Source organism: Ammospiza nelsoni, chromosome Z (genome assembly GCF_027579445.1).
Source record: "Ammospiza nelsoni isolate bAmmNel1 chromosome Z, bAmmNel1.pri, whole genome shotgun sequence".
In the NCBI taxonomy this organism is placed as follows: Eukaryota; Metazoa; Chordata; class Aves; order Passeriformes; family Passerellidae; genus Ammospiza; species Ammospiza nelsoni.
The window spans coordinates 88,135,308-88,162,222 of record NC_080669.1 but is presented as its reverse complement, the minus strand read 5'-3'; the positions used below and the strand labels follow the sequence as shown (position 1 = coordinate 88,162,222).

The window sequence follows — 26,915 nt, the reverse complement described above, 5'->3', positions numbered from 1 at the left end:
CCCCCCAAAATTCCTAAAAAATCTCCAAAAAATCCCTAAAAAATCTCCAAAAAATCCCCCCCAAAATGTCCCAAAAATCCCCCTAAAAATCCCCCCAAAATTCCTAAAAAATCTCCAAAAAATCCCTAAAAAATCCACCAAAAAAGCCCCAAAATTTCCCCCCAAAATGCCAGAAAAATCCACCGAAAAATGCCCCAAAAATCCCTAAAAAATCCCCAAAAAGTCCCTAAAAAATCCACCAAAAAAGCCCCAAAATGCCAGAAAAATCCACCGAAAAATCCCCCAAAAATGCCTAAAAATCCCCAAAAAGTCCCCCAAAAATCCCAAAGAAATCCCCCGAAAAAATCCCCCCAAAAACCCCGAAAAATGCCCCCCAAAATCCCAAAAAATCCCTGAAAAATCCCCCTAAAAATTCCCAAAAAATCTCCAAAAATCCCCCCAAATTCCCCCCAAAAATAAAAAGAAATCCCCCCAAAAATCTCCAAAAATTCCCCCCAAAATATCAGAAAAATCCCCCGAAATAACCCCAAAAAATGGCCCTAAAATTCCAAAAAAATTCCCCCAAAATTTCCCAAAAATTCCCAAAAAAATCCCAAAAAAATCCCCAAAAATTCCCAAAAAATTCCCCAAGAATTCCCAAAAAATCTCCAGAAAATTCCCCCAAAATTCCCAAAAAATTCCCAAAAATTCCCCAAAAATTCCCCAAAAATTCCCCAAAATCCCAAAGAAATTCCCCAGGATTTGGGGGAATGCAATAAAATAATCAATAATCAATAATTAATAAGCAATAATCGATAATCGATAATCTTGGGGAATGCCAGAGATTGCCATTGGTAAATTAATTCCCAATCAATAATTAATAATAAAAATGAAAAATCGCTGGGAATTGCAGAGGTTAACATTGGGAAATGAAATAATTAATAATTAATAATTAATTTTCAGGAATATTTGGGAATTGCAGAGGTTAACATTGGGAAATGGAGGACGAGAATACAATAATTATTAATTATTAATTAATAATTAATAATTAATAATTAATTTTAAGCAATATTTGGGAACTGCAGACGTTAACATTGGGAAATTGGGGACGAGAATACAATAATTAATAATTAATAATTAATAATTAATAATTAATAATTAATAATTAATTTTAAGCAATATTTGGGGATTGCAGACGTTAACAATGGGAAATGGGGGACGAAAATACAATAATTAATAATTAATAATTAATTTTAAGGAATATTTGGGGATTGCAGACGTTAACACTGGGAAATGGGGGACGAAAATACAATAATTAATAATTAATAATTAATTTTAAGGAATATTTGGGAATTGCAGAGGCTAACATTGGGAAATGAAATAATTAATAATTAATAATTAATTTTAAGGAATATTTGGGAACTGCAGAGGTTAACATTGGGAAATGAAATAATTAATAATTAATAATTAATTTTAAGGAATATTTGGGAATTGCAGAGGTTAACATTGGGAAATGGGGGACGAGAATACAATAATTAATAATTAATAATTAATAATTAATAATTAATAATTAATAATTAATAATTAATAATTCATAATTAACAATTAATAATTAATTTTAAGAAATATTTGGGTTAATTGTAAATAAGGATATGAATATTTAATAAATGCTAAACGGAAATTAATGTAATTAATAAATATTAATAGGACAAGCAAACACAAATATGAATGGAAATCCTAAAGATTAATAATAAATTAATAATTAATAATCAAGAATCGATCAATAAATAATGAATCTCATTAGGAACGACAGTTCTAATTAATGAATAGGAATAATAAATATTAATAAATAGAATTATTAATAACACATGGAAAGCAATAATTACAGATAGATGTCAATAATTAATAACCAATAACCAATAACCAATAATCAATAATTAATAAATAATGAATCCAATGAAGAACTCCAGTTCTAATTAATAAATAGGAATAATAAATGTTAATGAATAGAATTATTAATAACGCATTGAAAGCAATCAATCCAGATAAATAATCAATAATTAATAACCAATAACCAATCATCAATCAATAAATAATGAATCCAATTAAGAACTCCAGTTCTAATCAATGAATAGGAATAATAAATATTAATAAATAGAATTATTAATAACACATGGAAAGCAATCAATAGTTAGCTATCAATAATTAATAACCAATAATCAATAAATAAATAATGAATCCAATGAAGAACTCCAGTTCTAATTAATAGGAATAATAAATATTAATAAATAGAATTATTAATAACACATTGAAAGCAATCAATACAGTTAGATATCAATAATTAATAACTAATAATCAATAAATAAATAATGAATCCAATTAGGGAACTCCAGTTCTAATTAAGAAATAGGAATAATAAATATTAATAAATAGAATTATTAATAACACATGGAAAGCAATCAATAGTTAGCTATCAATAATTAATAACCAATAACCAATAATCAGTAATCAATAAATAATGAATCCAATGAAGAACTCCAGTTCTAATTAATAGGAATAATAAATATTAATAAATACTATTAAAATAACACGTGGAAAGCAATCAATACAGTTAGATATCAATAATTAATAACCAATAATCAATAATTAATAACCAATAACCAATAATCAATCAATAAATAATGAATCCAATTAGGAACGACAGTTCTAATCAATGAATAGGAATAATAAATATTAATGAATAGAATTATTAATAACTCATTGAAAGCAATCAATACAGATACATAATCAATAATTAATAACCAATAATCAATCAATAAATAATGAATCCAATGAAGAGCTCCAGTTCTGATCAATGAATAGGATTAATAAATATTAATGAATAGAATTATTAATAAGACATGGAAAGCAATCGATACCGATTCCTAATCACTAATCAATCAGCGCTAATCAATAATCAATAATCAATAATCAATAATAATTAGCAGTGCAATATCGGAATATTAATCTCGATTTCTTACATCAACGCGCATCTAATAATAGATCGAGATTTGTAATTAATTAATGGAAATCAAAGTGATCAGATCCAGCTGATAATTACAGATCAATAATTAATGACTAATAATAGAAATAAATAGTGAATAATGCACGCAAATAATACATCATTAATAATAATTAATAGAAATCAAAGTGATCAGATGCAGCTGGTAAGAAAAGATCAATAATTAACGATTAATAATAGAAATAAATAGTGAATAATGCCTGACAAATAATAATTAATAATAATTAATAGAAATAAAAGTGATCAGATCCAGCTGGTAATAAAAGATCAATAATTAATGATCATTAATAGAAATAAATAGTGAATAATGCACGCAAATAATAATTAATAATAATTAATGAAAACAAAAGTGATCAGATACGGCTTATAATTAAAGATCAATAATTAATGATTAATAATAGAAATAAATAATGAATAATGCATGCAAATATGACATCATTATTAATAATTAATAGAAATCAAAGTGATCAGATCCAGCTGATAATAATTAAAGATGAATAATTAATGATCAATAATGGAAATAAATAATGAATAATGCCTGACAAATAATAATTAATAATAATTAATAGAAATCAAAGTGATCAGATCCAGCTGGGAACAATCAAAGATGAATAATTAATGATTAATAATAGAAATAAATAGTGAATAATGCATGCAAATAATACATCATTAATAATAATAATAATCAATCTAATAAAGAAATAAAAATCGCATCCAGTCTGCTAATGATTAATAATTAATAAATTAATAATCCGCAGTAAATATAAATAATAATGCATAACAAATCAGAAATAACAAAAATAAACCTAATAACTAATAATTAATAATTGACGGATAAATTAAAGAAATAAAAATCGGATCCAGTCTGATAATGAGCGATAATTAATAATCAATAAGAAAAAATTAATAATCAGCAGTAAAAATAAATAATAATACAGAGGAAATAATAAATAACAAATACTAAATAATAAACAATTAAATCAGAAATAATAATTAATAATTGATAATAATGGATAAGTAATAAATAATTCTTAATAAAAAATTAATAATCAACAGTAAAAATAAATAATAATACAGAGGAAATAATAAATAGCAAATACTAAATAATAAATACATAATAAATAATAATTAATAAATAATAATTAATAAATAATAATTAATAAATAATGGATAAATAGTAAATAATCAATAATAAAAAATTAATAATGAACAGGAAAAATAAATAATAATACGGAAGAAATAATAAATAGAAGATACGAAATAATAAATAAAATAATTAATAATTAATAATTAATAATTAATAAAAATTGGATAAATAATGAATAATCAATAATAAAAATTAATAATCAACAGTAAAAATAAATAAAAATACAGAGGAAATAATAAATAGGAAATAAAATAAATAATAATTAATAAATTATAAATAATAAATAATGGATGAATAATAAATAGTCAATAATGAAAAATTAATAATCAGCCGTAAAAATAAATAATAGAGAAGAAATAATAAATAGCAAATACTAAATAATTAATAAAGTAATTAATAAGGAATAAGTAATTAATAATTATAAATAATAGATGAATAATAAGTAATTAATAATAAGAATTAATAATCAACAGTAAAAATAAATAATACAGGAGAAATAATAAATAATAAATAATTAATAATCAATAATAAATAATAAATACTAAATACTAAATACTAAATAATAAATAATAAATAAAATAAATAATAAATAATAATTAATAAATAATGAATAAAAATGAATCAAAATCGGATCCAGCTGATCCCGCCTGATAATAAAAAATGGATAAATAATAAATAATTAATAATAAAAAATTAATAATGAACACAAGAAATAAATAATAATCAGAAATTACAAATAACAAGGAGTAAATAATAAATAAAATCAATACTAATTAATAATTAATAAATAATGGATAAAGGAAATGAATAAAAATCGGCTCCAGCTGATCCCGCCTGCTAATGATCAATAATTAATAATTAATAGGAAAAATAAAAATATTGAATACATAACAAAGAACAAATCATAACTAATAATTAATAATTAATAATTAATAACTAATAAATATGATACAGAAATCAACCTCGGATCCACTCTGATAATGATCAATAATCAATAACCACTAATAAAAATAATTAATCATCAACAGAAAAAAATAAGTAATAAATAAATAATATTAAATATTAGGAAATAATAATAATAATAATAATAAAACTAATAAATATTGATGGGTGCGAACAGAAATAACGCGAAGAAATAATTAATAATAATAATAAATATTAGGAAATAATAAATAATAAATAAGAGTAATAAATATTAATGAGTGCGAAGAGAAGTAACACATGGAAATAATAACTAATAAATAATAATAATTAATATTAATGAGTGCGATCAGAAATATTACACGGAAATAATAAATAATAAATAATAATGAATATTAGGAAATAATAAATCATAAATAGTAATAATAAATATTAATGAGGGCGACCAGAAATAATACACGGAAATAATAAATAATAAATAATAATAAATATTAAGAAATAATAAGTGATAAATAATAATAATAAATATTAATGAGTGCTAACATAAATAACACATGGAAATAAGAAATACTAATAAATATTAGGAAATAATAAATAATAAATAATAATAAATAATAAAGAGTGTGAACAGAAATAACACACGGAAATAATAAATAATAATAAATATTAGGAAATAATAAATAATAAATAATAATAAATAATAAAGAGTGTGAACAGAAATAACACACGGAAATAATAAATAATAATAAATATTAGGAAATAATAAATAATAAATAATAATAAATAATAAAGAGTGTGAACAGAAATAACACACGGAAATAATAAATAATAATAAATATTAGGAAATAATAAATAAATAATAATAATAATAAATATCAATGAGAGCAAACAGAAATAATACACGGAAATAATAAATAATAAATAATAAATATTAATAATAAATATTAATGAGTGCGACCAGAAATAATACACGGATATAATAAATAATAAATAATAAATAATATTAGGAAATAATAAATAATAATAATAAATATTAATGAGAGCAAACAGAAACAATACATGGAAATAATAAATAATAAATAATAAATAATATTAGGAAATAATAAATAATAACAATAATTAATAATAATGAGTGCGAACAGCAATAAAACACGGAAATAATAAATAATAATAAATATTAGGAAATAAATTATAAATAATAATTAATATTAATGAGTGCGAACAGAAATAATACACGGAAATAATAAATAATAATTAATAATAAATATTAGGAAATAAATAATAATAATAATAAATATTAATGAGTGCAAACAGAAATAATACACGGAAATAATAAATAATAAATAATAATTACTATTAGAAAATAATAAATAATAAATAATAATAATAAATATTAATGAGTGCGACCAGAATTAATACACGGAAATAATAAATAATAAATAATAAATAATAAATAATAAATAATAAATAATATTAGGAAATAATAATAATAATAAATATTAATGAGTGCAAACAGAATTAATACATGGAAATAATAAATAATAAATAATAAATAATAATTAATATTAGGAAATAATAAATAATAATAATAAATATTAATGAATGCAAACAGAAATAATACCCGGAAATAATAAATAATAATTAACATTAAGAAATAATAAATAATAATTTATATTAGGAAATAATAAATAATAATGATAATAAATATTAATGAGTGCAAACAGAAATAACACACGGAAATAATAAATAATAATAAATATTAGGAAATAATAAATAAATAATAATAATAAATATCAATGAGAGCAAACAGAAATAATACCCGGAAATAATAAATAATAAATAATAAATAATATTAGAAAATAATAAATAATAATAATAATAAATATTAATGAGTGCAAACAGAAATAATACACGGAAATAATTAATAATAATAAATATTAGGAAATAATAAATAATAATAATAAATATTAATGAGTGCAAACAGAAATAATACACGGAAATAATAAATAATAAATAATAATTACTATTAGGAAATAATAAATAATAAATAATAATAATAAATATTAATGAGTGGGACCAGAAATAATACACGGAAATAATTAATAATGAATAATAAATAATATTAGGAAATGAATAATAATAATAATAATAATAATAATAATAATAATAATAATAAATAATATTAATTAGAGCAAATCTGGAAATAATAAATAATAAATAATAATATGAAAAATATAATAATAATAATAATAATAATAAATATTAATGAGAGCAAACAGAAATAATACCCGGAAATAATAAATAATAAATAATATTAGGAAATAATAAATAATAATAATAATAATAAATACTAATGAGTGCAAACAGAATTAATACATGGAAATAATAAATAATAAATAATAAATAATAATTAATATTAGGAAATAATAAATAATAATAATAAATATTAATGAGTGCAAACTGAAATAATACCCGGAAATAATAAATAATAAATAATATTAGGAAATAATAAATAATAATAAATATCAATGAGAGCAAACAGAAATAATACCCGGAAATAATTAATAATAAATAATAAATAATAAATAATTTAAAAGGAAGAAATAATAAAAATAGAAATCCCCTAATAACAATGGAAAATTGAAGGTGAATAAATATTAATAATTATTAATAATTAATAAAAACGAAATAGACAATATCATTAAATACTTAATCAGCAATTAATGACGAAATCAAAATTCATTAATAAGAAAAATTAATTGGGATTATTTCCATTGATTAATTGGGATTATTTCCACTTATTAATGGGATTATTTCTACTAATTAATTGGGATTATTTCCATTTATTAATGGGGATTATTTCCATTAATTAATTGGAATTATTTCCATTTATTAATGGGATTATTTCTACTAATTAATTTGGATTATTTCCATTGATTAATTGGGATTATTTCCATTTATTAATGAGATTATTTCTAGTAATTAATTGGGATTATTTCCATTGATTAATTGGGATTTTTTCCATTTATTAATGAGATTATTTCCATTCATTAATTAGGGCTTTTCCATTTATTAATTGGATTTTTAATTGCGATTATTTTCCATTTATTAATTGGGATTTTTCCCATTTATTAATGGGGATTATTTCCATTTATTAATGGGATTATTTCCGTTTATTAATTAGATTATTTCCATCTATTAATTGGGATTTTTCCCATTTATTAATTGGATTTATTAAGTAGGATTACTTCCATTTATTAATGGCGATTATTTCCATTTATTAATTAGATTATTTCCGTTTATTAATTAGATTATTTCCATCTATTAATTGGGATTTCTCCCATTTATTAATTGGATTTATTAATTGTGATTTTTCCCATTTATTAATGGGCATTATTTCCATTTATTAATTAGCTTATTTTCTTTTATTAATTGGAATTATTTCCGTGTATTAATTGGGATTATTTCCATTTATTAATTCGATTATTTCCGGTTATTAATTGGAATTATTTCCGGTTATTAATTGCGATTATTCCCATTTATTAATGGCGTTATTTCCCCTTATTAATTGGGATTATTTCCATCTATTAATTGCAATTATTCCCATTTATTAATGGCATTATTTCCCCTTATTAATTGGGATTATTTCCATCTATTAATTGCAATTATTCCCATTTATTAATGGCATTATTTCCCCTTATTAATTGGGATTACTTCCATTAAACAATCGGGATTATTTTCCATTTATTAATTACCATTTCCCCATTCATTAACGGGATTATTTCTATTAATTAATCGGGATTATTTTCCCCTGACTAATTAGGATTATTTCCGGCTAATAATTGGAATTATTTCCATGGATTAATTGGAGGTTTTTCAATCTATTAATTGGGATTTTTAATTGGGATTATTTCCATTAATTAATTGGATTATTCGCATTTATTAATTAGATTATTTCCGATTATTAATTGGAATTATTTGCGTGTATTAATTGCGATTATTCCCATTTATTAATTAGCTTATTTCCGTTAATTAATTGGAATTATTTCCGTGTATTAATTGGGATTATTCCCATTTATTAATTATCTTATTTCCGTTAATTAATTGGAATTATTTCCATGTATTCATTGCGATTATTCCCATTTATTAATTAGCTTATTTCCGATTACTAATTGGAATTATTTCCATGTATTAATTGGGATTATTTCCATTTATTAATTATCTTATTTCCGTTAATTAATTGGAATTATTTCCGTGTATTAATTGGGATTATTCTCATTTATTAATTAGCTTATTTCCCTTTATTAATTGGAATTATTTCCGTGTATTAATTGGGAGTATTTCCTTTTATTAATTGGATTTATTAATTGGGATTACTTCCATTTATTAATGGGGGCTATTTCCATTTATTAATTAGCTTATTTCCCTTTATTAATTGGAATTATTTCCGTGTATTAATTGGCATTATTCCCAGGCATTAATGGCGTTATTTGAATTAATTAATAATTTACATGAATTGAGGGGATTCTTTGCATTAATTAATGCATTAATTTCTCATTCATTGATTAATTGGGATTATTTCCAGGCATTAATTGGGATTATTTCCAGGCATTAATTGGGATTATTTCCTTTGATTAATTGGGATTATTTGCATGCATTAATTGGATTATTTCCTTTGATTAATTGGGATTATTTCCTTTGATTAATTGGGATTATTTCCAGGCATTAATTGGGATTATTCCCAGGCATTAATTGGGATTATTTCCTTTGATTAATTGGATTATTTCCTTGCATTAATTGGATTATTTCCATGCATTAATTGGATTATTTCCTTTGATTAATTGGGATTATTTCCTTTGATTAATTGGGATTATTTCCAGGCATTAATTGGGATTATTTCCTTTGATTAATTGGATTATTTCCATGCATTAATTGGGATTATTTCCATGCATTAATTGGATTATTCCCAGGCATTAATTGGATTATTTCCTTTGATTAATTGGATTATTTGCATGCATTAATTGGGATTATTTCCTTTGATTAATTGGGATTATTTCCATGCATTAATTGGGATTATTTCCATGCATTAATTGGATTATTTCCTTTGATTAATTGGGATTATTTCCTTTGATTAATTGGGATTATTTCCTTTGATTAATTGGGATTATTTCCATGCATTAATTGGGATTATTTCCTTTGATTAATTGGGATTATTTCCATGCATTAATTGGGATTATTTCCTTTGATTAATTGGGATTATTTCCATGCATTAATTGGGATTATTTCCTTTGATTAATTGGGATTATTTCCAGGCATTAATTGGGATTATTCCCAGGCATTAATTGGGATTATTTCCTTTGATTAATTGGGATTATTTCCATGCATTAATTGGGATTATTTCCTTTGATTAATTGGATTATTTCCATGCATTAATTGGGATTATTCCCAGGCATTAATTGGGATTATTTCCTTTGATTAATTGGGATTATTTCCATGCATTAATTGGGATTATTTCCTTTGATTAATTGGGATTATTTCCAGGCATTAATTGGATTATTTCCTTTGATTAATTGGATTATTTGCATGCATTAATGCCATTATTTGAATTAATGAATGATTGCACAAGTGAGGGGATCCTTGCCATCAGGGGCGGCCGAACTGCTCGTTAATTATTAACGAAGGCATTAATGAATTTCCCTTGCAGCCAAGGCGGAGCGCGGCTCCTTCTCGTCGTTCGGCCGGGACGCCGCCCTGCAGGGCTGCCACCAGGTCAGGGGCTGGGAAAATCCCAGAAATTCCCAAAAATCCCCCAATATTCCCAAAAATATCCCTAAATATTCCCAAAAAATATCCCCAAATATTCCCCAAATATTCCCAAAAATATCCCAAAATATTCCCAAAATATTCCTCCAAAATATTCCCAAAAATTCCCAAAATATCCCAAAATATTCCCAAAATATCCCAAAATATCCCCAAAAATATCCCAAAATATTCCCCAAAAATATCCCCAAAATATTCCCAAAAATACCCCAAAATATCCCCCAAATATTCCCAAAATATTCCCAAAATATCCCCAAAATATTCCCAATATATTCCCCAAAATATCCCAAAATATTCCACAAAATATCCCAAAATATCCCCAAAATATTCCCCAAAATATCCCAAAAAATTCCCAAAAATATCCCCAAAATATTCCTCAAAAAATCCCCAAAAAATCCCCAAAAATTAAAAAAAATCCCAAAATATTCCCAAAAAATCCCCAAAAATTCCCAAAAAAATCCCGAAAAATTTCCCAAAAATTCCCAAAAAATCCCCAAAAAATCCCCCAAAAATCCCCAAAAAATCCCCAAAAAATCCCCCAAAAATCCCCCAAAAATCCCCAAAAAATCCCAAAAAATTCCCAAAAAAATCCCCAAAATATTCCCAAAATATCCCCAAAATATTCCCAAAAAATCCCCAAAAATTCCCCAAAAATTCCCCAAAAATTCCCAAAAATTCCCCAAAAAATCCCCAAAAAATCCCAAAAAAATCCCCAAAAATTCCCCAAAAAATCCCAAAAAAATCCCCAAAAAATCCCAAAAAATTCCCCAAAAAATCCCCAAAAATTCCCCAAAAATTCCTCAAAAAATCCCCAAAAATCCCCAAAAAAATCCCAAAAATTTCCCAAAAATTCTCAAAAAATCCCCAAAAAATCCCAAAAAATCCCCAAAAATCCCCAAAAAATCCCCAAAAAATCCCAAAAAAATCCCCAAAAATCCAAAAAAAATCCCAAAAAAATCCCCAAAAATTCCTCAAAAAATCCCAAAAAAATCCCAAAAAATCCCAAAAAATTCCCCAAAAAATCCCCAAAAATTCCCCAAAAAATCCCAAAAAAATCCCAAAAAAATCCCCAAAAAAATTTGGGATTTGGGGTTTTCAAGTTGGGGATTTTTTGGGGATTTTTGGGGATTTTTTTGAGAATTTTTTTGGATTTTTGGGGGGATTTTTTTAAATTTTTGGGGAATTTTGGGGATTTTTTGGGGATTTTTGGGGATATTTTTGAGAATTTTTGGGGATTTTTTTGGGAATTTCTGGGGGCATTTTTTGGGATATTTTTGGGGAATTTTGGGGGATTTTTTTGGGAATTGTTTGGGGATTTTTTGGGATTTTTTGTGAAATTTTGAGGAATTTGTTGAGATTTTTTGTGCTTTTTTTGGCACTTTTGGGAATTTTTTGTGATTTTTTTGGGAATTTTTGGGGGAATTTTTGGGGGATTTTTTAGGGATTTTTTTTTGTTTTTTGGGGGATTTTTTGGGGATATTTTGGGATATTTTTGGGGATATTTTGGGATATTTTTGGGAATATTTTGGGATATTTTTGGGGATATTTTGGGATATTTTTGGGGATATTTTGGGATATTTTTGGGGATATTTTGGGATATTTTTGGGAATATTTTGGGATATTTTTGGGGAATATTTTGGGGATATTTTGGGGATATTTTGGGCACTATTTGGTGTTTCTGGAGGGGATTTTTGGGGGATATTTTGGATATTTTGGGGATATTTTGGGGAATATTTTGGGAGTTTTTGGGGAATATTTTGGGATATTTTGGGGATATTTTGGGGGATATTTTGGGGATATTTTGGGGAATATTTGGGGGTTTTTGGGGGATATTTTGGGATATTTTGGGGATATTTTTGGGGGATATTTTGGGATATTTTGGGGATATTTTGGGAGGATATTTTGGGATATTTGGGGGTTTTTGGGGGCATTTTTGGGGAATATTTGGGGATATTTTGGGCACTATTTGGGTGTTTTTGGGGGGGATATTTTGGGGAATATTTGGGGGTTTTTGGGGATATTTTGGGGAATATTTTGGGATATTTTGGGGGATATTTTGGGAGGATATTTTGGGGATATTTTGGGCAATATTTGGGGATATTTTGGGCAATATTTGGGTGTTTTTGGGGGGCATTTTTGGGGGATATTTGGGGATATTTTGGGCAATATTTGGGGTTTTTGGGGGGATATTTTGGGCACTATTTGGGTGTTTTTGGGGGGCATTTTTGGGGGATATTTGGGGATATTTTGGGCAATATTTGGGGTTTTTGGGGGGATATTTTGGGCGCTATTTGGGTGGTTTTGGGGGGGATATTTGGGAATATTTTGGGCGCTATTTGGGGCTTTTTGGGGGGCTATTTGGGGGCTATTTGGGCTATTTGGGGGGGGATTTTTGGGGTATATTTCGGCTATTTTGGGGGGATATTGGGGCTGTTGCCGATCCCCGGCCGCTGCCTCACTCTGCCCGGTCCCTCAGAGCCTGCTGGGCGCGGAGCTGCCGCTGGGCCCCCCCGGGCCGCCGTCCCCGAGCCCCGGCAAGGCGGGGCCGCCCTTCTTCCAGTACGGGGGCAGCGCGCGCCGGAGAGCGCTGCACGGAGCGCCCGGGGGTGAGTGAACGCGCGCGCACGGGGAAACGGGGGGAACGGCATCCACACGGGCCCGAAACAGCACCGAAACATGGCCAAAACGTGGCCAGAACATGGCCAAAACATGGCCAAAACATGGCCAAAACAGCACCGAAACATGGCCAAAACGTGGCCAGAACATGGCCAAAACATGGCCAAAACATGGTCAGAACATGGCCAAAACATGGCCAAAACATGGCCAAAACATGGCCAAAACATGGCCAAAACATGGCCAAAACAGCACCGAAACATGGCCAAAACGTGGTCAGAACATCCCCCAAAACATGGCCAAAACATGGCCAAAACATCACCCAAAACATCACCAAAACGTGCCCAAAACATCACCCAAAATGTGCCCAAAACATCACCGAAACGTGCCCAAAACATCACCCAAAACATGCCCAAAACATCACCCGAAATGTGCCCAAAACGTGCCCAAAACATCACCTAAAACATGCCCAAAACATGCCCAAAACATCACCCGAAATGTGCCCAAAACGTGCCCAAAACATCACCCGAAATGTGCCCAAAACATCACGGAAATGTGCCCAAAACGTGCCCAAAACGTGCCCAAAACATGCCCCAAAATATCCCCCAAAACATCCGTAAAACATCCATCAAACATCCAAAAAACATCCATAAAACATCCATAAAACATCCAAAAAACATCCCCCAAAATATCCCCTAAAACATCCATAAAATATCCAAAAAACATCCAAAAAACATCACCAAAACATCCCCCAAAATATCCATAAAACATCCAAAAAACATCACCAAAACATCTCCCAAAATATCCATAAAACATCTAAAAAACATCCCCAAAATATCCCCCGAAACATCCAAAAAACATCCAAAAAACATCACCCAAACATCCCCCAAAAATCCCCAAAACATCCCAAAAAATCCCCCAAAAAATCACCAAAAAATCCCTAAAAAATCCCCCCAAAATCCCAAAAAATCCAAAAAAAAATCACCCAAAAAATCCCCCAAAAATCCCCAAAACATCCCAAAAAATCCCCAAAAAATCCCCCAAAAAATCCCCCAAAAAATCACCAAAAAATCACAAAAAAAAACCCCAAAAAATCCCCCAAAAAATCACCAAAAAATCCCTAAAAAATCCCCCAAAAATCCCAAAAAAATCACCCAAAAAATCCTCCAAAAAATCACCAAAAAATCACCAAAAAAATCCCTAAAAAATCCCCCAAAACATCCCAAAAAATCCCAAAAAAAATCACCCAAAAAATCCCCAAAAAATCCCTAAAAAATCCCCCAAAAATCCCAAAAAATCCCAAAAAAAATCACCCAAAAAATCCCCCAAAAAATCACCAAAAAATCCCTAAAAAATCCCCCAAAAATCCCAAAAAAATCACCCAAAAAATCCTCCAAAAAATCACCAAAAAATCCCTAAAAAATCCCCCAAAAATCCCAAAAAAATCACCCAAAAAATCCTCCAAAAAATCACCAAAAAATCACCAAAAAATCCCTAAAAAATCCCCCAAAAATCCCAAAAAATCCCAAAAAAATCACCCAAAAAATCCCCCAAAAAATCACCAAAACATCCCAAAAAATCCAAAAAAAAATCACCCAAAAAATCCCCCAAAAAATCACCAAAAAATCCCTAAAAAATCCCCCAAAAATCCCCAAAAAATCACCCAAAAAAATCCTCCAAAAAATCACCAAAAAATCCCTAAAAAATCCCCCAAAAAATCACAAAAAAATCACAAAAACATCCCAAAAAAAAAATCACAAAAAAAAAACCCAAAAATCCCCCCCAAAAACACCAAAAAATCACCAAAAATCCCCCCAAAAATCCCCCCAAAAAATCGCCAAAAAAATCCCCCAAAAAATCACCAAGAAATCACAAAAAAATCCCCCAAAAATCCCATTAAAATCCCATTAAAAGCCCCCCAAAATTCCCATTAAAATCCTATAAAAATCCCCCAAAATCCCATTAAAATCCCATTAAAAAAACCCCAAAAATCCCAATTAAAATCTTATAAAAATCCCTATAAAACCCATTAAAAATCCTCTAAAAATCCCCCAAAAATCCCATTAAAAATCCTCTAAAAGTCCTATAAAATCCCATAAAAATCCCACTAAAAGTCCCATTAAAACCCGATAAAAACCCCATAAAAACCCGATAAAAACCCCATTAAAATCCGATAAAAACCCCATAAAAACCCTATAAAAATCCCATTAAAAACCCAATCAAATCCCTATAAAAGCCGGCAAAAACCCCACAAATTTCCCTTTTTTCCAGAAGTTCAGACAAAGAAAGTTCGCAAGGTGCCGCCGGGTTTGCCGTCCTCCGTAAGTTTGGGGTTTTGATAGGATTTGATTGGGGTTTGATAAGGTTTGATAAGGTTTGATAAGGTTTGATAAGGTGTAGATGGGGTTTTATTGCGGTTTGAATGGGGGATTTCAATGGGGAATTTCAATGGGGAATTTCAATGGGATTTGAATGGGGGATTTCAATGGGATTTCAATGGGGAATTTCAATGGGATTTCAATGGGATTTCAATGGGGAATTTCAATGGGATTTCAATGGGGAATTTCAATGGGATTTCAATGGGGAATTTCAATGGGATTTCAATGGGATTTCAATGGGGAATTTCAATGGGATTTCAATGGGATTTGAATCGGAAATTTCAATGGGATTTCAATGGGATTTCAATGGGGAATTTCAATGGGATTTTAATGGGATTTGAATCGGGAATTTCAATGGGATTTAAATGGGGAATTTCAATGGGATTTTAATGGGATTTTAATGGGGAATTTCAATGGGATTTCAATGGGGAATTTCAATGGGACTTTAATGGGATTTGAATCGGGAATTTCAATGGGATTTTAATGGGATTTGAATGGGGGATTTCAATGGGATTTCAATGGGGAATTTCAATGGGATTTTAAGGGGATTTGAATGGGGAATTTCGATGGGAATTTCAATGGGATTTTAATGGGATTTGAATGGGGGATTTTAGTGGGGAGTTTCAATGGGATTTTTTGAAATGGGGGATTTTAATGGGATTTGAATGGGGAATTGCAATGGGAAATTTTAATGGGATTTTAATGGGGAATTTCAATGGGATTTCAATGGGATATTAATGGGGGATTTTAATGGGGAATTTCAATGGGAAATTTCAATGGGATTTTAATGGGGGATTTTAATGAGGAATTTCAAGGGGATTTTAATGGGGAATTTGATGGGATTTTTATGGGGAATTTCAATGGAATTTCAATGGGATTTTAATGGGGAATTTCAATGGGATTTCAATGGGATTTTAATGGGGAATTTTAGTGAGGAATTTCAATGGGATTTCAATGGGATTTTAATGGGGAATCTCAATGGGATTTTAATGAGGGACTTTAGTGGAGAATTTCAATGGGATTTTAATGGGATATTAATTGGGAATTTCAATGGGATTTTAATGGGGAATTTTAATGGGGAATTTCAATGGGATTTTAATGGGGAATTTGATGGGATTTTCATGGGATTTTATAGGGCTTGATAAGATTTATAAGATGTTTATAGAGTTTTTATAAGATTTTACAGGGCTTTATAGGGTTTTTATGGGATTTTAATGGGGAATTTCAATGGGGTTGTAATGGGGAATTTTACTGGGTAATCCCAATGGGAATTTAATGGGGAATTTCAATGGGAATTTAATGGGGAATTTCAATGGGATTTTAATGGGGAATTTCAATGGGAATTTAATGGGGAATTTTAATGGGGAATTCCAATGGGAAATTTCAATGGGGAATTTCAATGGGATTTTAGTGGGGATTTTTAATGGGATTTTAATGGGGAATTTCAATGGGATTTTAATGGGGAATTTCAATGGGATTATAAAGGGGAATTTTAATGGGGAATTTCAATGGGATTTCAATGGGATTTTAATGGGGAATTTGAATGGGAATTTAATGGGGAATTTTAATGGGGAATTCCAATGGGGAATTTCAATGGGAAATTTCAATGGGATTTTAGTAGGGATTTTTAATGGGATTTTAATGGGGAATTTCAATGGGATTTTAATGGGGAATTTCAATGGGATTATAAAGGGGAATTTTAATGGGGAATTTCAATGGGATTTCAATGGGATTTTAATGGGGAATTTGAATGGGAATTTAATGGGGAATTTTAATGGGGAATTCCAATGGGGAATTTCAATGGGAAATTTCAATGGGATTTTAGTAGGGATTTTTAATGGGGAATTTCAATGGGAACCTAATGGGGAATTTTAATGGGGAATTTAATGGGGAATTTCAATGGGAATTTAATGGGGAATTTCAATGGGGAATTCCAATGGGGAATTTCAATGGGAAATTTCAATGGGATTTTAGTGGGGATTTTTAATGGGGAATTTCAATGGGAACTTAATGGGGAATTTTAATGGGGAATTTTATGGGGAATTTCAATGGGATTTTAATGGGGAATTTCAATGGGAATTTAATGGGGAATTTTAATGGGGAATTTCAATGGGATTTTAATGGGGAATTTCAATGGGAATTTAATGGGGAATTTCAATGGGAATTTAATGGGGAATTTCAATGGGATTTTAATGGGGAATTTCAATGGGATTTTAATGGGGAATTTCAATGGGAATTTAATGGGGAATTTTAATGGGGAATTTCAATGGGATTTTAATGGGGAATTTCAATGGGAATTTAATGGGGAATTTCAATGGGATTTTAATGGGGAATTTCAATGGGATTTTAATGGGGAATTTCAATGGGATTTTAATGGGGAATTTCAATGGGAATTTAATGGGGAATTTTAATGGGGAATTCCAATGGGAAATTTCAATGGGGAATTTTAATGGGGAATTCCAATGGGAAATTTCAATGGGAAATTTGAATGGGATTTTAGTGGGGATTTTTAATGGGATTTTAATGGGGAATTTCAATGGGAATTTAATGGGGAATTTCAATGGGATTTTAATGGGGAATTTCAATGGGATTTTAATGGGGAATTTCAATGGGAATTTAATGGGGTATTTTAATGGGGAATTCCAATGGGAAATTTCAATGGGAAATTTCAATGGGATTTTAGTGGGGATTTTTAATGGGATTTTAATGGGGAATTTCAATGGGAATTTAATGGGGAATTTCAATGGGATTTTAATGGGGAATTTGAGTGGGAATTTAGTGGGGAATTTTAATGGGAAACTTCAATGGGAAATTTCAATGGGATTTTAGTGGGGATTTTTATGGGATTTTTATGGGATTTTTATGGGATTTTTAGGAGAATTTTAATGGGATTTTTAATAGGATTTTAATAGGATTTTGGGGAGGATTTGAATGGGATTTTTTGGGGGGATTTTTTGGGATTTTTATGGCGGTGTGAATGGGATTTTTCAGGGATTTTTTGGATATTTTCACGGGATTTTAGAGGAGAATTTTGGGGATTTTTATGGGAATTTTTTGTGGGACTTTTTGTGGATTTTGATGGGATTTTTTGGGGATTTTTATGGGAATTTTGGGGGGATTTTTTGTGGATTTTGATGGGATTTTTTTGGAGATTTTGGGGATTTTTTGTGGGATTTTGGGGGATTTTCCTAGGATTTGATGGGGTTTGGGGTGCTGGTCCCATATTGGCTGGGGATTGAGAGAGCCTCATTTGCATCTCATTTGCATACCGACCGCTCATTTGCATATTGTTCTGATATTGAAACTTCCATATCGTATTGATATTGATAGTACCTCATTTGCATACCGTTCTGATATTGACACCTCATTTGCATATCACAGGGATACCAATGAAACTCATTTGCATACAATTCTATCAATCCCACCTTATTTGCATGTATTTTAGATATCGATACAGCCTCATTTGCATATCAATCTGAGATTGGTCATGCCTCATTTGCATATAACTGATATCGATACAGCTCCATTTGCATATCACTCGCATATCTACACTAATTTGCATACAATAGTGATATAGATCCGGCCTCATTTGCATACTGCTCTGCTATTGATACCACCTCATTTGCATATCACTGGTATCAAAACTGCATCATTTGCATATCATTAATCAATCAATGCAACCATTTGCATATATTGATTCCACCTCATTTGCATATCACATTGCTATCAATACAGTCGCATTTGCATATCAACCCTATAACGGAAACACCTCTTTGGCATATCATTTAAATATCGCAAACACCATTTGCATAAAATTCAGGTACAGTATCTAATTTGCATATCGACCTGATATCAGCAGAACCTTATTTGCATATCCATCTGATATGGACCACACCTCATTTCCATATAATATTGATATTATTACACCCCTGATTTGCATATAATCTGATGTCGACACCACCTCATTTGCATATTGCTCTGATGTTGATCCTGCCTCATTTGCACATGCTGATATTGACAGCAGCTCATTTGCATATAATCCTGGGATCAACGCAGCCTCATTTGCATATCAATCGGATATTGATACCCCCTGAACATAATACTGATATTATTGATATTGCCTCATTTGCATATGCTGATATTCTGATCTCGACCGCACCTCATTTGCATATCAATCTGATAGCAATGTTGCCTCATTTGCATATCAATCTGGTATTGGTAGTCTCATTTGCATATCGATCGAATATCGACCAATCATTATTTGCATATCGTTTCATATTGACACCACCTCATTTGCATATGAAGCTGATATCAACAGTAATTTGCATTTAACCCTGATACAAAGACAGCCTCATTTGCATATCATTCTGAAATCGATTGTGCATCATTTGCATCTAATTCAGATTACACGTGGCCTCATTTACATATAGTTTGAATATTGATCCCGCCTCATTTGCATACAATTCCGATATCGGCACCACCTCATTTGCATATCATCAGAACACTGATGCCCCCTAATTTGCATACCGTCGTTATATCGATCCAGCCTCATTTGCATATCATCCTGATATCGACAGCACCTTATTCGCAGTTCACTCCGACATCAACACCGCCTCATTTGCATATAATTAGAATATTCAGGAGGGGAAAATTTAATGGGGAAATTTTGGGGGATTTTTGGGAATTTTTTGGGGAATTTTGGGGGAATTTTTTGGGGAATTTTTGGGGTTTTTTTTTTGAGATTTTTAAGGGAATTTTTTGGGATTTTTTAAATTTTTTTTTTATTTTTTCGGGTATTTTTCGAGATTTTTTGGGGGGATTTTTGGGGAATTTTTTGGGATTTTTGGGGTTTAACGGGGCCAGGGCGCCCTCATGTGGACACCGAGGGAATTACAGGAGAAACGGCCCCAAAAATTGGGAAAAATTGGGGGAAAATAAAAAAAAATTATGGGATTATAATAGAGGTTTTTAGGGGAATGTCATGGGAGTTTAATGGGATTTTTGGGGGATTTTTATGGGGATTTTTTATGGATTTGAATCAGATTTTAATGGGATTTTTACTGGGATTTTAATGGGATTTTTTTGGGAATTTAATGGAATTATTGGGGGATTTATTTGACTTTTTTTTTGGAATTTAATGGGGATTTTTATGGGGTTTTAATCAGATTTTAATGGGAATTTAAATGGGATTTTTTATGGGATTTTTGGGGGGATTTTTATGGGACTTTTATGGGTTTTTCATGGGAATTTTCTGGGATTTTTGGGGGGGATTTTAGGGGATTTTCGTGGGAATTTAACAGGATTTTTATCAGATTTTAAGGGGTTTTAAAGTGAATTTTTTGGGAATTTAATGGGAGGTTCTGGGGATTTTTAGAGGAATTTTTGGCGATTTTTATGGGAATTTTTGGGGGATTTTTATGGGATTTTTTGGGACTTTAATGGGACTTTAATGGGATATTTATGGGAATTTTTAGGGATTTTTTTGGGATTTTTTTGGTTTTTTTTCCCCCATTTTCCCTCTTCCCAGCCGTTCCAAAGGCTCCAATTTGCAGCCCCAGCAGAAGGGCTGCTTTGCATTTTTAATTTAGCAACTAACAGCTGCATACATTTGCATATTAATGAGTTGCAGAGGAAATCATGCATACATAATGAGCCCCTCGCTGCCTTTGATGGATGGAGGTGGAAAAAAATCCTAAAAAAAACCCTAAAAAAATAGCAAAAAAATAGGGAATTATTAAAAAATAATCCCAAAAATTATTGGGGAAAATATCTGGGGGAAATTGTCCTAAAAAAGGAAACATTTGGGGGCTTTAATTCCAATTTTTGGGGATTTTTTGGGGTTTTTTGAGGGATTTTTGAGGGTTTTTTGGGGAATTTTGGGGTTTTTTTTAAGGGGGATTTTTTCGGTTTTCTTTTTTTATTTTTTAGGGATTTTTAGAGGGAATTTTTTTGGGATATTTTGAGCGTTTTGGGGTTTTTTTGAGGGACGTTCTGCGGAATTTTCGGGGCTTTTTGTGTAATTTTGGGGACCATTTTAAGATTCCAATCCCCTCCCAATTTTCGGGACCATTTTAGGATTCCAATCCCAATTTTTAGCACAGTTTGGGGATTTAAATTTCGGGATTAAAATCAGGTTAAAATCTGGATTTTGGGGCCATTTTAGGTCTGGTTCACCTCAGTCTCTGCGGTTAAAAATCTCAATTTTTGGGGCTATTTTCGTGCTATTTTAGGTGTGGGGGAAAAAATATGAACATTTAGACGTGCTTTAAGTTTGTTTTAAGTCTTTTTTTACCTTTTATTCCCGTTTTTCGCCGTTTTTTGCCCGGAGTTTTTGGCGGGTTTTTCGCCGAGCCGTGAGGGCGAAGCCGAACTCGAATCTGATTGGTTCCGAACCCTCGCGGTTCCGAACTCGAATCTGATTGGCTCCGAACCGCTCCGAACCCGAGCGGTTCCGAGGCCGAACCCGAGCGGTTCCGAAGCCGAGCTCGAACCTGATTGGTCCGAACCCTCGCGGTTGCGAACTCGAACCTGATTGGCTCCGAACCCTCGCGGTTCCGAACTCAAACCCGAGCGATTCCGAACCCGAACTCGAACCTGATTGGTCCGAACCCTCGCAGTTCCGAACTCGAACCTGATTGGCTCCGAACCCTCGCGGTTCCGAACTCAAACCCGAGCGGTTCCGAACCCGAGCTCGAACCTGATTGGCTCCGAACCCGAACTCGAACCTGATTGGCTCCGAACCCTCGCGGTTCCAACCCCGTTCGGCTCCGAGCCCGAGCGGCTCCGCGCGCTCCTGTCCCGAATACTTCCGAAAGTTTCCGATCTTTGCCGAAGGCTCCGCTGTCCCTGCGCCCTCATGTGGCGCCATTTTCTCCCTTTTTTTTCTCCCTTTTTTCTCCTTTTTTCCCCAATTTTCCCAATTTTTCCCAATTTTCCCCAATTTTCCCTCCATTTCCTGCAATTTCCCCCCATTTTCTCCTCAATTTTTCCTCAATTTTCCCCCGTTTTCCTCCTTTCTGTCCCTCATTTGGCGTCCGATTTTTCCGCCATTTTGTGACAATTTTCCCCCCGATTTTTCCCCCAATTTCCCCCCAATTTTTCCCCAATTTTTCCCCCCATATAAATTCAATTTTTCCCCATTTTTCCCCCAAATAAATTCAATTTTTTTTCCATTTTTTAGGTTTACGCTCCGTCCGCCAGCACGGCCGAGTTCAGCCGCGATTCCCCCGGGGGATTCCCCAGCTCCAAGGGCGCCTCCAGCACCTTCCCCTCCTCCTTCTTCATGCAAGGTCAGAAATTCCCAAAATTCCCCCAAAATTCCCCCTAAAATTCCCAAAATTCCAAAATTCCCAAATTTTCCCGCAGAAAAATGCAAAAAACCGGGCGAAAATCGCCAAAAATTTGGATTTTTTAGGCCAATTTTCCTCCAAAATCTGAATTTTTCAAGAATTTTTCCCTGGAAAATTCGGAATTTTTGGGATTCAAAATTACAAAAAAAAAAAAATTCAGGATTTTGTCCCCCCAAAATTTCCAAATTTTTGTCTAAAAATCCCAAATTTTGACATTAAAAATCTCAGATTTTTGACTTTAAAAATGCCCGAAAATTGACGGCAAAAAATCCAAATTTTGCCCCAACAATTCCTCCAAAAAATCCCAAATTTTTATTGATAATTTTTAAATTTTTGACTGAAAAATTCCCCAAATTTTGGTTTAAAAAATCCCCAAAAATTCCCAAATTTTCCTCCAAAACAAATGCAAAAAATTGGGCGAAAATCCCCCCAAAATTGGATTTTTTAGGCCAATTTTGCTAAAAATAATTTGAATTATTCGACCAATTTCCCTCCAAAACGAAATCTGAATTTTTGGAGCAAATTTTCCTGGAAAATTCTCAAATTTTGGGATAAAAAATATTAAAATTTTTTTTTTTTTTTGAGAAATTTTCCCGAAAAAAAAATTGAAATTTTGCTGTTAAAAATCCTGAAAAAAAGATTGGATTTAATATTAAAATTCTCAATTTTGGGGATAAAATTTCCTAAAAAAAAAAAATCAGAATTTTGGGACGAAATTTTCTAAAAAAAAATTTAAAAATTTGGGGCAGATTTTCCAGAAAAAATTTCAAATTTTTGAACGCAAATTTCCCCCCATAAAATGTAAACAGTTCAGATAAAAATTTTCGGAAAATTCTCAAATTTTTAAAAATTTTCAAATTTAAAAATGTTTACATTTTTAAAATTTAAAAAATTTCTCAAATTTTGCCATTGAAAATCCTTAAAAAAATCCAAATTTTTGGCTAAAAAAACCCCAATTTTTTTTTGCCCTCAAATTTTTCAAATTTAAAAATGTTTAAATTTTTAAAATTTTAAAAAATTTCCAAATTTTAGCATCAAATTTCCTGAAATTTCACCATTAAAAATCCCTAAAAAATCTGAATTTTCAACTAAAAAACCCCCAATTTTTTGCCCACAAATTTTTCAAATTTAAAAGTTTTTAAAATTTTAAAAAAATTCTAAATTTTAGGATAAAATTTCCTGAAATTTCTCCAATTTTACCATTGAAAATCCTTTAAAAATCCAAATTTTTGACTAAAAAATCCCAATTTTATTTGCCCTCAAATTTTTCAAATTTAAAAATATTTAAATTTTTTAAAATTTAAAAAATTTCAACTTTTACCATAAAATTTCTCAAATTTTACCATTAAAAATCCTTTAAAAATCCGAGTTTTCCACTATAAAAACCCAATTTTTTCCCCTCAAATTTTTCAAATTTAAAAATTTTTAAAATTTAAAAAAATCCAAATTTTACCATAAAATTTCTCAAATTTTACCATTGAAAATCCTTTAAAAAATCCAAATTTTCGACTAAAAAAACCCCAATTTTTTTTACCCTCAAATTTTCCAAATTTAAAAATTTTTAAAATTTAAAAAATTCCAAATTTCACCATAAAATTTCTTTAATTTTACCACTAAAAATCCTTCAAAAATCTGAATTTTTGACAAAAAAAAACCCCAAATTTTTTTCCCTCAAATTTACCAAATTTGTCAAATTGAAAAAATTTCCAAATTTTAGCTTAAAATTTCTGGAAATATCCCGAATTTTACCATTGAAAATCCCCAAAAAATTCAAATTTCCGACTAAAAAAAAATCCCAATTTTTTTCCTCAAATTTTCCAAATTTCAAACTATTTCAATTTTAAAATTTTAAAAAATTCCCAATTTCTTTCAACTACAAAAAACCCCAAATTTTTCCCTTACAACCCCCAAATTTCCCCCTCAAAAACCCCCAAAAATTTTAAATTTTCATGCAAAAAAAAAACCCAAAAAAATTCAATTTTTTCGCCAAAAAAATCCAATTTTCCCCCTAAAAACCTCAAATTTCGCCCGAAAACCTCCGGGTTTTTTTCGCCAACACCTCCTAAATTTGAATATTAAATAAATTTGATGGTTTTTGTGTGGATTTGGAGGATAAATTTTCATTTTTTGGGGTTTTTTTGTTGCAGACGGGCACCACGGCGGCGACCCCTGGGGCTCCTCCAGTGGAATGGGCCAGGCCGGGTTCCAGGGGATGTTGGGCAATTCTGGACACTCCCACCTGGCCCAGCCGGGGGGGTACTGCAGCCTCCACCCCCACGACAGACTGGTAAAAAAATCCCCAAAAATCCCCCAAAAATCCCCCAAAAATCCCCCAAAAATCCCCCAAAAATCCCCAAAAAAATTCCCCCAAAAAATCGATTTTTTTCCCAATTTTCCCCCCAAAAAATCCAATTTTTTCCCCCAAAAATTCCAATTTTTTCCCCGATTTTTTCCCTTTTTTTCCCCATTTTTGCCAATTTCTCCCCCAAATTTTGCCCCAATTTTTCCCCATTTTTGCTCCATTTTCCCCCAATTTTTCTCAATTTTTTGCCAATTTTTCCCCAATTTTCCCCCAATTTTGCTCCATTTTTTGCCAATTTTTCCCCAAATTTTTCCCCATTTTTTCCCCAATTTTTCTCAATTTTTGCCAATTTTTCTCCCAAATTTTCCCCCAGTTTTTCTCCAATTTTTGCCAATTTTTCCCCAAATTTTCCCCCAATTTTTCCCCATTTTTCCCCCAATTTTCCTCAATTTTTTGCCAATTTTCCCCAGTTTTTCCCCCAAATTTTCCCCCAATTTTTCTCCATTTTTTGCCAATTTTTCCCCAATTTTCCTCCAATTTTCCCCCAATTTTTCTCCATTTTTTGCCAATTTTTCCCCCAAATTTTCCCCCAATTTTTCCCCATTTTTCCCCCGTATTTTCCTCAATTTTTTGCCAATTTTCCCCAGTTTTTCCCCCAAATTTTCCCCCAATTTTCCCCCATTTTTCCCCAATTTTTCTCCATTTTTTGCCAATTTTTCCCCCAAATTTTGCCCCAATTTTTCCCCATTTTTCTCCATTTTCCCCCAATTTTTCTCAATTTTTTGCCAATTTTTCCCCCAATTTTCCCCAATTTTCCCCAAATTTTTCTCAATTTTTTGCCAATTTTTCCCCAAATTTTCCCCCAATTTTTCTCCATTTTTTGCCAATTTTTCCCCAAATTTTTCCCCATTTTTTCCCCAATTTTTCTCAATTTTTGCCAATTTTTCCCCAAATTTTCCCCCAACTTTTCCCCAATTTTCCCCCAATTTTCTCAATTTTTGGCCAATTTTCCCCCAATTTTTCCCCAATTTTCCCCAATTTTCCCCCCTTTTTCCCTCTAAAAATTCAAATTTTTTCCCCATTTTTCCCCCATATTTTCCTCATTTTTCCTCCGATTTTCTCCAAATTTTTCCCCATTTTCCCCCAATTTTTCCGTAATATTTCCCATTTTATTCCCAATTTTTTCCCAATTTTTCCCCAATTTTCCCCCAATTTTCCCCAATTTTTCCCCAATTTTTCCCCAATTTCCCCCAATTTTTCCCCAATTTTCCCCCCTTTTTCCCTCTAAAAATTCAAATTTTTTCCCCATTTTTCCCCCGTATTTTCCTCATTTTTTCTCCGATTT

At 30.6% G+C, this 26,915-nt stretch overlaps 1 protein-coding gene across 1 annotated transcript in view; it reads left to right on the top strand.

Annotated features, from left to right (window-relative positions):
• The window catches only part of TCF4 (transcription factor 4), a 112,125-nt gene that overhangs the window by 57,817 nt on the left and 27,393 nt on the right, over positions 1-26,915 (top strand). The window contains 5 exon segments of the mRNA XM_059491959.1: positions 10,813-10,877; positions 13,405-13,534; positions 15,813-15,862; positions 23,100-23,208; positions 25,416-25,555. Coding sequence (XP_059347942.1) covers positions 10,813-10,877; positions 13,405-13,534; positions 15,813-15,862; positions 23,100-23,208; positions 25,416-25,555 — 494 coding nt within the window.